Source organism: Pteropus alecto, unplaced genomic scaffold (assembly GCF_000325575.1).
Source record: "Pteropus alecto unplaced genomic scaffold, ASM32557v1 scaffold21, whole genome shotgun sequence".
Taxonomy (NCBI): domain Eukaryota; kingdom Metazoa; phylum Chordata; class Mammalia; order Chiroptera; family Pteropodidae; genus Pteropus; species Pteropus alecto.
The window spans coordinates 10,882,941-10,896,250 of NW_006436282.1; the positions used below are offsets into that span (position 1 = coordinate 10,882,941).

At 33.2% G+C, this 13,310-nt stretch overlaps 1 protein-coding gene across 1 annotated transcript in view; it reads right to left on the bottom strand.

The window, feature by feature from the left end:
- MEOX2 (mesenchyme homeobox 2) overlaps nucleotides 1–13,310 on the bottom strand; it is a 60,997-nt gene that overhangs the window by 14,222 nt on the left and 33,465 nt on the right. Inside the window, exon 2 of the mRNA XM_006911960.1 lies at nucleotides 1,757–1,929. Within this exon, the coding sequence (XP_006912022.1) occupies nucleotides 1,757–1,929 (173 nt within the window). The remainder of the gene's footprint in view (nucleotides 1–1,756; nucleotides 1,930–13,310) is intronic.

Consider the following 13,310-nt stretch of genomic DNA (forward strand, 5'->3'; position numbering starts at 1 on the left):
AACAAAATTTACAAAATTGCTACTAAAAAGAAATTATTCTTAACCAAAAGTGAAACTTCTGCTCCATAGCTTGTCTCCAGAATAGCAAGCCCAGATCTTGACTTTTCTCTTGAGTAAGATCATAATATTGCATCCTATCGTTTCTGTAGATTGGAAGTAAACTCTAGTTTTTTATTTCCTTTATGTATCACATAAAACATGGTTGCATTTCCTAGAATAAACTGTCTCTGCACAAAAAGTTTAATGTGCAATTCCCCGCTCCTTTCTTTTTTTTCTTGCTCCCTGCTAAAAAAAAATAATAATAAAACAAATGTCTGATGATGTAGATTTTGGATTCTGTTTTCCAGAACATCAAATGCTGTACACTTATAGAGATAATTTCGTATTGAAGTTCAAGAGAAGGAAAATATTGTGCTCTATAATTTAGTACTAGTCATAATATTTAATAAAAAATAAACTGCCAATAAATAAAACCACATAAAAGTCTTCCTTCGTGTATTTCCACTACCCAGAAATATCCTGCTAAATGCTAGAATTTAACAGAAAGAAAGCAGATGATTTAAGAAACTGGATAAAATAACTTGCACTCTTAAGACAGTATTAATTTGTACACACCCTGTTGATATGTCTTTAGTTCCAATGAGATCCCTAGAGGAGGTGCATACAGTGAAAGAGGAAATGAGACTCTAGTCCTAACAGTGCCAATCATAACTGCACTGTCCATAAAGATGTTTGCATTTGCCTTTCAGGAATGTTTTTCTAAAGATTAGCAACAGTTAACCATCAGTAGGCTAGATTCTCCAAGTTCAAATCAGAATCCATTCAAGAGTGTACTGGGAACACTATTGGAGTAAATCACTTGCCATTCAAATAAAATTCAAGAACCTAAAAAACAGTATGTCTTATTAACTGAAGTCCACAGATCATTAATAATTTCAAATTGTTTTCTAAATGAATGGGTACCAAAATTTTGAATTTCTGAGACTAATACAATTTTGAAAATATTTTGGAAAATGGGGTAGAAATATTTACCAATGATCTACGTGCCCTTGCTCCCATCTTTTTCCAGCTCCCTTGAACTTAAGTGGCACAATTGACTATTTCCGGGCATTAGAGTGTAAATGGAAGTGACATGGGTCATTTCCAGGTGAAAACATTTAAAGGTCAATGCACGAACCTCCAATTCTTTCTTACCTCCTGTGGTTACCAAGGACACCACATATTGAGATGCCAGAGAGTCAGACTGGATCCATGAGTGATTACTTGGAATGCTGGACTCGTAAAGTTAGTATAAACAATGAGCAAATAATGAACTTTTTTGGTTATGTCATTGAGGTTTGGGGATTAATGTGTTAGGGCAACATAACAGACTCTATTCTAAGCAATTGAGAAAACTAATATGGGGTTGCCAACTTTCAATTATGCCAAATAAGGAGGTTTCGAAATATAAGCAAATAAAATTCCTCACCACATGCCATTATTATACAAAAGAAGTAATATTTTAAAACCAAAAAACATAGAAAGGGTCAATCGTAGAATAAAGAATGATTCCTTAAACTGAATCAATGTAGTTTTCTTTAAAATATCACTATCTTATCCTTAATTTTATTTTGCTGAGCGAAACTTGATCATGAAGTAGAACACCTGTCTTCCAAATGGCGTTTAAGAACCACAGATCTAGATATTTCAAAGATCACGAGAGAAGATTGTTGACCCAAAGCAATTAAAAATATATCAGGTCAACGTCTGACTTTACCTGTCTTTCAGTGAGATCCAGATTAACAGCTATCTCATATCGCCTCAGTCTGGTCAGATAATTATGATGGGCAAATTCTGCTTCAAGTTCTCTGATTTGCTCTTTGGTAAAAGCTGTCCTTTCCTTCCTGGGTTTGCTATTGACTTCTGACTTGTAATTTCCTTCCTGGGAATCTGAAAAAAAAAGTAAGAGAATTAGATTTAGTTTGTTCATTCAAACATATTCAATCATAGCACTCCAGAAACATTTATTGAGTAACTACTTTTTCAGGTATTGTGTTAGACATGGGGAAAATAGAGACCAAAGACAATAAGACAGACCTCACCTCAGTGGGGTAAGTTTATGTATTTCTTATTTTTTCAATATATCCTTAAGTAACTCACAGCCTAGTTGGGGGAGTATCTAGTTTTTTCTTTTGAAATATGAACAAAAAATTTAACTTCTTTTAATTATTATTTTTATTTTTATTTTTATTATGGTGACATTGGTTAATGAAATCCAGTAAGTTTCAGGCATACCAAAAAACAAAGAAGTGATCTACTACATGATCCAGTGATCCCTCCACTGGGTATTTACCCTAAAGACTGGAAAACTTGTATCCAAAAAGATATTTGCACATCCATGTTCATAGCAGCATTATTCACAGTGGCCAGGACATGGAAGCAACCAAAGTGTCCTACAATAGATGATTGACTAAAGAAGCTGTGGTACATATGTACAATGGAATATTACTCGGCCATAAGAAGAGATACTGCCACTCACGACAATATGGATGGACCTTGAGAAAATTTAACTACTTTTAATATGCTATTATAATAATAAGATAAACCAAAGCCTCTCTGGAAAGTAATTTGAGATATAAAATTTAGTCTGGTAAGTTGCCTAACACATTTACTTGAGGTCTAATTATAATTGAACAGAATAATCTTAAAATATAGTAGTAACTCAGTATATGAATATTTAAGCAGTTAAATGTTTAGTAATTGGACCATAAAAGTCTGCTTAAGCTCAGACAAAGCATATGTAAGAGTGTGTGTGTATTTATTGGTCTTTTAATTTCTATTTAAGTTTAGTCTCCTTTAGGGCAAATAGCAATGCTCTTCTTTAATTTTGTATAATACTTAGTTCAGTGTGGAATCTATAATTTAATTGTGTTCATCTAACTCAAAATATAAGCTGAGTTTTAAATTTTTTTCATTACATATGAGATAAACATAAGATGTACAACACCTAACTTCAGCTATCTGGACACCAAATCATTTAATGTCATGTAGAAATAATAATAATTTAGAGCATATCATTCCATTTTTCTTCCTAAAGATTCAAAACATAATCAACATAGTCTTTCATTTATCCTTACAAAATCCCTGAGATGTAGGTTAGAAGACATTCTTAACATACTGAAGAACAAAATGTGTGTCTATAATGGAAAAAAATTCCACATAAACAAAATAGTAGGTAATCATACCAGCTGTAGTAATTCATATTACATTTATTCTTAGCAAAATATCAACATAATCAAGATAAAATGGTATGTCTGTGCCTGAAAATTATTTCTGTGCTCTCATTATTTTTAAGCATGTACATACGAATAGCTATGTCTTTATCAGCTGGCATACAATGAAATCTATGAGACCAAATGAGAGAAGTGATATAGGAAAAATGATGGTTAATCAAAGGTTATGAGAAATATTTTAATTTTTTAATTGACAAATATAATAATGGTAGGGTTTTATAAAAGATCTTTTTAGGCGATATTTGTTCCTTCATCCAATGATGCTTATATATGCTAAATACCTCCAAAAAACATTTTTTTAGTGATTTTGTTCCTTTCTGTCTGGCCGGGGGAAGTCTAACTAAAGTTAAGAGAGCCCTGCATAATGAATATCCTCTAGACAAGGCGCTCTAATATAGAGTTTGTTTTAACTCGCCAGAATCTAAGCTGGCCAGATGTAAAATTTTCTAGGTCTGGTAGCAGCAGCAATAGGTTTGCATCAAAATTTTGGCACACTGGCCATTACTTTTCCTCTGAGGGATCGCAGAGTATGTTTTACTGACGAGTGCACTGGCACTGCTGGAAATTCTTCAGAATTCACTGACTACATTTCTGAGCTTGTCACTTATCCCTGTGTTGACTGGCTCTCCACCTTGGCTGGGCCGGCAAGGTTTTATCCAGTGCAAAAAGTGGTTTGTGAGATGTCACGAACAGGCTGACTGTACTTTATAGTAAACCACTGGGACCAGATGAGTTACATAATAAATGATGTGTGAGCTCTTACATAGGCCGTGTTTACTTACGAAATTACAAATGCCAACTTACCTGGCTCTAAGTGGGACCTGCCGTCCAACACCCACTTTTTTTAACTGCAGATTTGCCATCCTCCACGTCTTTGGAGAATTTAGCTATCCTGGTATTGTCTGAACAAAATTTCCCAATGATTGATTTTTTTTAACTTTTCCACTGGCTCTTCTGGCAGACTGCAAAGTCAGTCACAGCCTAGACTATTCAGATAAGTCTCTCTCACAAGGATACATGTTCTCGCGTGAATTAAAAGTATTTTTTGCCAACTTGGAGCCATATTCAGTCTGAAATCTGTGGCTGATTATTCTCTGTGTGGGGACGATCTCTTTTCCCTTCAGTAAAGCAACTCTGAAAACCGACAGCAAAGCCAGAGCATTTTTTCTCATGAGCAACTCAATCTGAATGATTCATGGTTAACACATTCCCTTATATAAGCATGAATGAACAAATTCACATTGAGAAAAGCCTGTTAACTTGTATTTATTTTCGAAACCAATTTCCTTCAACTTTTTTGATATTCAAAAGTACTTCGAAAATACCACACACACACACATATACAAACACACGTGCACACACACAAACAAACACAAAAACACACAAAACTTGAGCCAATGCTTAGAAGAATGGTCTCATGTAGTGGATCTATACACATGCGCATTTTAACTAGAAATATACAATGGGAGATTTACACATCGAGCGACCGGATTTAAACAAAAGTCTGGCCATAATTAAACATTTAAATCCAATAGCAACTTACTAAATGCCTAAATTCCAAACCAGAGTAGCTCATGACCTGAAATCCAGTGACTAAAATGATATACACTGTGCACATTTACATTTATGATAATCACAAATGAAATAAGTCTATAGTAATTAACATGACAAAGAGTGGGGCGCACTTCATTACTTAAGGTCAATTTACTTGAGGTAATTCTGTGGGCACTTTTATCTTTGTAATTGTGATTCTGTTCATTTCTGGACTTATATTTCTTACAATATTGAATTAAAAATATTTTGACTTTTTCTCCCTATACTTTCAAAACCCACAATTTGCTGACACTGAGGCCTTTGCTACTATCACCTGACTGGCTTTTCTTTGGTGGAAAATGGGTGGAAGCCTTGGACCAGGCTTTTGGCAAATTGCACATCAGCTTCCATCTGTTTCCCAGCTGTTTCAACTGAGGCCAAACTCCCTCTGTTTTCTTCAACCTCCCATATCCTATGCCAAATGGTAGGTGTTGAGGGGGAAATCTGGAAACTGCCTTCCTTTCTTCCCTACAACCACAAACAAAATGTCGCCATCTGTACAGTATATCGCACTGTAAACTATTACAATTGTTGATTCTCCTCTCAGACACTTTAATGCACGTGTGGGCGCTCTCTCACACTCCCTTGCTGCTTGGAGGAAACATTGGCTTATGTGTTCAGGTAGAGTTGGCGGTCCCAGTTCCCTAACCTTTTGCTCCCTGGGACTATGCTAATGGAAGAAGTCTGCAATACTTCCGTGGAGGATAAAAATTGCCCTCCAAGGATCAGTTCTGTCTAGCATTTAGAACTTCTCCACATGTGACTTTTTATTTCCCCTAGTACGAGAGGATGCCAAAAGATAATAATGTTTTATTGAAGACAAGTAATGTAAGGGCTAGGTCTGTTCACTAGTGGCACAGAATGCTTTTTAGCAAAAGAGAAATATTAAAGTATGATTGAGTATATTTTTAGCTACCTTGGGTAAACTTATTAATTTGTTTAAATGAAGAACATAATTTACCTATGTCTGTAAAATATCAAAATATAAAGGAACGTCTCTATAGCTTAGACTAAAATGAATACTTATTTCATTTTCCAAAGAAAGAATGAATACTAAGCCACAGTCTCTTTTAGTCTTTTGCAACTTTGTGTACCAATGTTTTGTGAGCTATTCGAAGGGTAGATATTTTGTTATTATTAATAAAGCTATAAAATAGTAGGTATAAGAAACTAATAATTATCTTAACATAAACATAGGGATTGTGGTTGGTGTCAGGGAAACATAAAATAATCCTGCCGATGCTAGTAATTTTCACATTTAAAAAGGGAAATTGCCTCCTTTTGGGGGAATTTATCCAACTTGCTACCCTGGCTTTTTATGAGTGGGCATTTCAGCCTCTCCAGGTTCTTTCTCTCTTTCCTTCCTTTTCTCTTCTCTCTCTCTTCTGTCTTCTGTCTTCTCTCTTCTCTCTTCTCTCTCCTTCTCTCGTAAACAATTTTCTGTGGGGGTTCTTAAATCCTCACTGATCCACACACCAGATTTGAGAACCACAACCATAGTGAGCTACTATTACTAATGAATGTGTCTATTACACACTGAGGTGTGGAGGGAAAAAAATAGGATTGAAACCCACTAGGGTAAATCTAGAATAGAAATTAGTACTAAAAACATCCACTATTTCCTGTACCTTTGATATGAAAAAAATAAAGCTATGATAATAGTTTTTCTTATAAAGCAAACCCAAATTTCAGACAAAAAAAAATTTCCATGCGTTAGTAAGAGTATAGCAATAATAGTAATGATAATAGTTGTATTTAACATGCTAAAATCATTCTACAGGCTGGACCAGTGATTGTAAATTAATAGATGTTCTCTTTCACCATCCAGCCTCCCTGCTCATTGCCTCCTTGATTATTCATAGTACTGTCTAATATGCTTTCAGGGATGAAATAAGTAAGATAAATCCTAATTTAGCAAAATTAAAGATAAGCTCTTTTTTTATTAAATTTGTGTAGCCAATTGTGTGTTTTGAACAAATAACTTATAGAGGATAATTATTTCTGTTAAAGACATTGAGGTTCCTACTTGGTGGACTATAATGAAGATTAACTATGCATAATTATAAAATGATATAATAGAATACTTACTATTATGTAATAGTAAATTTTAGTTTATAGATTTGTCTTTTCCCCCATACATTCGGGCTTATTTTTATATAACTAATTCTTAAAGTGAGATTTATCAAAATTTAGTATCCATGATTATGTCAGTATTTAGCCATAGCTGCTTATGTAAGCAAATATTACAATTGGTAACAGTACAAAATTATGGTTTGCAAAGTAATAATATAAAGGGAAAAATTATGATAACTTGAGATACTTTATAAAATCTATATATTTTTAGGTTGCATTTTAGAATGAGAGACAGAGACCTGATAATATCACAAGGCTAGGCTTAAATTGCTACCAATTTAATAACAGTGTGAATATGGATATGAATAACTTAAAAATATGTACCTCAGAATTTACATAAAAATAAAATATCCAGGTCTCTAAAGCCATCCACACCTCTCTCCTCTATAATTTTGGAATGACTGCAGTTGTAGGAATTATAACCAATTTAAAATAGGCTCCTAGTCAATAACTAATTTTAATCCCCTACTTTCTGTGCCCATAAATATAAGAATCCAGTTTCAGAAGAATCCAGCTTACAGCCTTTTATTAGTGGAGTCCCTTTGTTTTTAAATAGAGACTTTAAGAGTTGATTTTGTTTTATTTCTTTTTACTTTGCCTTTTCTACTATTTATTCACAGAGTAGTTCTTTCTGATACAAATAAGATGCAAACTTAATGGTTCTTCTTCCTTGACATAGGTACAAAATAAAATATACAAAGAACTAATGAAGTTTGATTAAATTAATATCATGATTAATGCTGAACAATTCCAAATATATTTAATAAAAACCATAAATTTAAAAATTTAAAAAGAGGCCAAAGACACACAAAATGGGAATTCAATGCCACTTACTTGAGTCAGGTTTGGCATAGATTTAGTTCTCAATAACAAGTTCAAAATATTTAGTACAAAATTAAAAACCCAGCACATGTCTTTTGGGTAAACATAAAACTTTTCAATCTTGCTACACATTTCTGGGGTTAGAAACTGGTTACAAATGCCCAGAATTTATTTTATGCTTCTTGCTATATCCTAGAAAGAAAACATAAACTAAAACTACAGAAATATCATGACCATCTGTCCAACAAAACCAGGCACACATAAATGCTTGGACTGTGCCCGAAAGCAAAGGACTTCACAAGGATCACCATTTGCTCTTCCAACGGGCTAGGAACCCCTAGCAAAGAATTTTACACATGTGGCATTCCACTATTCTTCCTAATCATATTAATTTAAAGAATGCGCCCTAAGCTAAGCAGGGTTGGGCCTGGTTAGTACTTGGATGGGAGACTACCTAGGAAGACCAGGTGCTATAGGCGTAAAAAATAAAAAACATAAGGGATTGTAGGCTGACAAGGTCCTGCAATCTGTGAGGTCAACCAAGGGTTGCCTCACCAAAAAAAAAATAAAAATAAAAAATAAAATTAAATTAAATTAAGTAAAGTAAAATAAAATAAAATAAATGAAAGAATGCACCCTTTCTCTGAGATTCCATCAAATGGTCTTTGTTCCTTTCTTACAATACTTACTTACCACATTATGGATCCTTTATTTCCTCTACTAGAATACAAGTGCTTGATGTCAACTATTGTTCTCATTTATTCAGTAATTGGAGGTGCCACAATATGGATCCTTTATTTCCTCTGCCACAATATGGATTCTTTATTTCCTCTACTAGAATACAAGTGTTTGATGTCAACTATTGTTCTCATTTATTCAGTAATTGGAGGTGAATAAAGATAATACTGGCTTTCACATTTACACTTCAATACATGCAGAATTGATAGACAAGGGCATGAAAATGATGCAAACCTCCGCATGCCCCCACTTCCCCCCACACACACTGTTCATCTCGTATTCTGTTCGTATGTCAGCAAATGGTTTGGAGTTACATAGTGTTACTGTATCCTTGAGCAGATGAGAAAGAAACGAAATTCTTTTCAGAAATTAGAAATGATAGGTAACTTGGCAGTAGCCAGAATTGTGACATTTGTAATTTACAATTGTCAACAGGGCAGAAAGAACTGAAATTTCTTAAGGGATCACATACCATACAGCTTCTGCAGTGAGGCACCAGAAATTTCAGTACTAATTCTGATAGCAGCTTCCTAAATCCCTTGCGCATGTAACGGGAGGGCTTCCATAAAGTTTATTTTATATTCTGGAAGACAAGTACATGTCTTCTAAGAGTGTGAGGGCTTGCATTTATACATGGATCTAAGCCTTTTTTGGTAAGTCACAATAGTAACGTTAGTATATTTTTATACCGGTAACTCACAAATTATTGAGCTTGTCATTTATCTTCATGTCTGCTTTGCTTCTCTGTAATCTAGGTTCTAGATAATTTAATATTAAGAAATTTGCCTTATTCATCTTTATATCCATAATGTTAAACACCTAATTTTGAATTTCTTCTGGATCTTTGATCATGCTCTTCTCATGAATTACGATTCCAGTGGTAACTCTATGGGTCTTGTTCTAAAAATTTAAATGAACTTCAGCTTTAAAAAAAGAGAAAACATAACCCAATATTGCTTTATATTAACTTTTCAAAGCAATTTTGTACATCTTTCACATAAGTAATGGCAGAGGGGAACAGGTACTATTACCTTCATATTTTATCTGTAATGATAACTCTAAACATGTTCAGATAGAAAAGTTCCAAATAAGTGTCACTGCTGTAAAATTTAAAACCCAAGAAATTAAATGTTATACCAAATGAAGGAACAGATTGCACAGATATTGTGATTCCTACCCTCAGCATTATTGATGTTTTGGACTGGATAATGCTTGTTACACGTATATTCTATGAGACACTAACATATTCAAAATAATTAAGTGGTGATAATTGTCTTGGATATTGTAGGATGTTTGGCAACATCCTCGTCTTCTACTCATTAGATGCCAGTAGCCACCCCTAATCCCACTTTAGTCTTGCCTGATACTATATAAGACTCCCAGTTCAATTTAAAATCCAGATAAACAATGGAAAATATGTTTATGTAAGTATATCCTAAATATTGCATGAGACATAGTTATGTTAAAAATATTTATCTTTGATTAGAAATTCAAATTTAACCAGGTATAGTGTATTTGTATTGGCTGAATCTGCCAGTTGAGAATCACTGAGCACAGATAATATTTGAGATAAGACATCAATAACTGCAAGTTACACAACTCTCTCTAGGAATGACCAACTTGATTCAGAGGTTAGTGTGAATGTCTCATGTGTAAATAACACTACCTTAATACTATAGCCAACCCTTATCTCTTTCAAACCAATGACTAGATTATCTGCAGATTAAAATTGCTCAAGAAGTATTTTTGTCACTGCTCATTGTTTCTTCAATACACCAAAGCACATAAGAACTATAATAAATTATTTTATAAAATAATGATTTAATAGTTATGAGTTTTATAATTTGAATAGATTCTTACAAATCATTTATTTCCACATGCCCTCATTTATTGATAAGAAAAATGAGACTCAGAGTGACAAAAGTTCTCATCAGAGGTCACATTACTGTCATGCAATGTTGTTAAGCCTTAAGTGTCATTCAGTGATAATACATTTGCTGAACTCCCTAAATATCCTTAACCATGGCATGGTCTTTTCATAAAACAAAGTTTTGAGAAACACCACCATTGACCTGTGATACTAAACATGGCTATGAAACTAAACTACACAAACGGAATCTTTATTACCCAATATGACAAACGCAAAGATGTTAAGGACGTAGTCTCTGCCACGTATCTGCTTATTCAACCATTAACCTTCTTTTTCTTCATCTTTAACAGAGAGTGAAAGTGAAGAGTATTAAGTAAATTATTTAGGGCAGTATGTGCATATTGTGAGCTCTCAATACTCACTTGTAAGTTCTGACCATTATTTGGGGAGGACGGTGGTCTAGGGACCTCAAATTCAAATAATAAATTTGACAGACTTGGGAGTTAGAAAGAGGTTTTTTTGTTTGTTTGTTTGTTTGTTTGTTTTTGTTTTTTTTATAAGTGTAGGAAAATTTCATTCTGAAAACAGAACTCGACCTAAAATCTAGGAAGTTTAAAATGTACACAGTAACTAGCAGACTTCTATTTTACATTGAAAATGGATGAATCTCTAAAAGGATCCATGTGTTATGTTTGGCTAGTCTGCAAATGAAGTTGAAGGTTTAATTATAATTTTCCAATAAAATTGTTGAAGTGACACTTTACAGTGGGATCAGTGTATGAATTTTTGTTTCCTCTGAAAATTTTTTTGGGAAACTTAACCAAACCTGGCATACCCGATAAACTGGAGTCAGATAGTGTTCCTGCATGTGTGTTTCTTTTCTTTTAAAGAATCCTGACAGACAGGAATATGGATTTAGGTAAACAGGAGTCACCTTCTGCCTTGATGTTAGCATATACAAAATGTTTAACACTCTCAAATGGTTGAAAAATCAGATTAGAAGTATTTGCAATAATTATTAAACCCACTGTCTTAAACGCTGTTCTTATTTGTTTGCTTGGAAATATTATCTATAACTTTTTTTACATAGAGGGTTTGAGAAGGAAACCACTTAGGTATTTTATAACCTCAGAAATAATGTATATTTGAAGATTAATGTCAAATGATAAATTGATTTTACTATAATTTAATAGCAAACAAATTATAAAAACGAATTATAAAAATAACAAATAATACATAAAGTAATAAAATTAAAAGAATTGGAAAATCCCAACCAACTTGGGGTTCTGGCCCATGCACTGAGCAGAAGTCAATCCCCTTTCCTTTTGATTGCTGTTGCTAAAGTTAAATGCTTTGTGATCTATTTCTCTATTGCAGCTGTGCTAGCAGGAAGGGAGACAGTCTCAGGGTAACTTATCAGCATTAAAGTTGACTTGAGATTGTTTTTGTAATAAGATTTTCCCAGTTAGAAGTCTAAGAATTTAGAACTTGCGTTAATGGAATACCACTTAATACTCTCCACAAATAGGATTCTGTTCATATTGGCTAAATAATTCTTACTTCCTAAAAAATAAAAATAAAGTCAGTACTCTGTGATTAAACCAACTTGTGTGATTTAGTAATTCTCCAAATAATAAAGAACAAGCCTGATGTAAATATGTTGAGCATAATAATATGAAAATGACAAAGTGCTGATGACTCCCAAAATATACAAGTCATATAGCATCTCCTTATCATTATTATTACTAATTTTGAGTTGGGAAAAACTGCAATGACATTTACTTGGAAAAAAATCTGAAATATGAAATCTGAGTAGTGGGAATAAAATGATAATTTAAAAGAATTTTCAACAGTAAATTGTTAAAAATTACTGGTCTGTGCCATAAAGAATTTGCAAGCATAGGTGGTCTGTGAGAAAGACCAGTGAAGCCAAAGTGGTTGCAATGGTCTAAAAGATTATGAATAAGAGGGGAAAAGATGAGTTTATAAATGTTATTCTGAGAGATGAAGGAAGAGGCTGAGGTGGAAGAGACTGATTCGAGAGTCCCATTTGGACAAAGAAAGGTAACAACGACAGTCTAATCCAAGATCTGCTTGTCTGGGGAGAGAGGGGTATTGGGAACTGACAATCTCGTTCAACTGTGAGGCTCAAAAATAAAGTGTCATATATAAATTTATGCTGTAATCTATCTCTGAACCAGCTACTTATACTCTACATTCTATATTGAGAGTGTGGTGTGTTACATACAGACATGAATAGTTTATTGTATAACATTCTATGAAATAGGTCAGTACGAGACAGTGCCTATCCTAAAGTAACTTACAATCAAGGTGGCAATAGAAGCTGCTTAAGATAAATTCACAAATAATTATAAGTAGTCATTTTGGGGATAACATTACAAAGGTTGTTTATTAAATTTTGATGTTTTTGGACACATAAACTATGGTTTGGGAGACTTTCTGGGAAATACCTGAATAATACCACAATTACTCCATTTCATGTGGGACAATTATGTGATTTAGTAAAAATCACAAATTTGTATGTATATTTGCATATATAACAGACTTTATCTACTCATAAAAACCTTTTTTTAATCCCACATCTGAAACATTCTGCATAAAGCCTAGAGTTCCAAAACACTTTTTTGAAAGCCTTAAATGCAATTACACATTTGGTATAGAAACATAAATTCTTAAATGAAATTATTATCTGCACATTCATAATGTTTTAGAGACTAAATTGAATGTAACCCTAAAATAATTATACTATGAAAATAATTTTCATTGAAGTTTGAAAAATAAAAAAAATCACAATTACTTTTGTATTAGATTATATTATTATATTAGAAATATATATTTTATATATAATATTTTACTCCTAT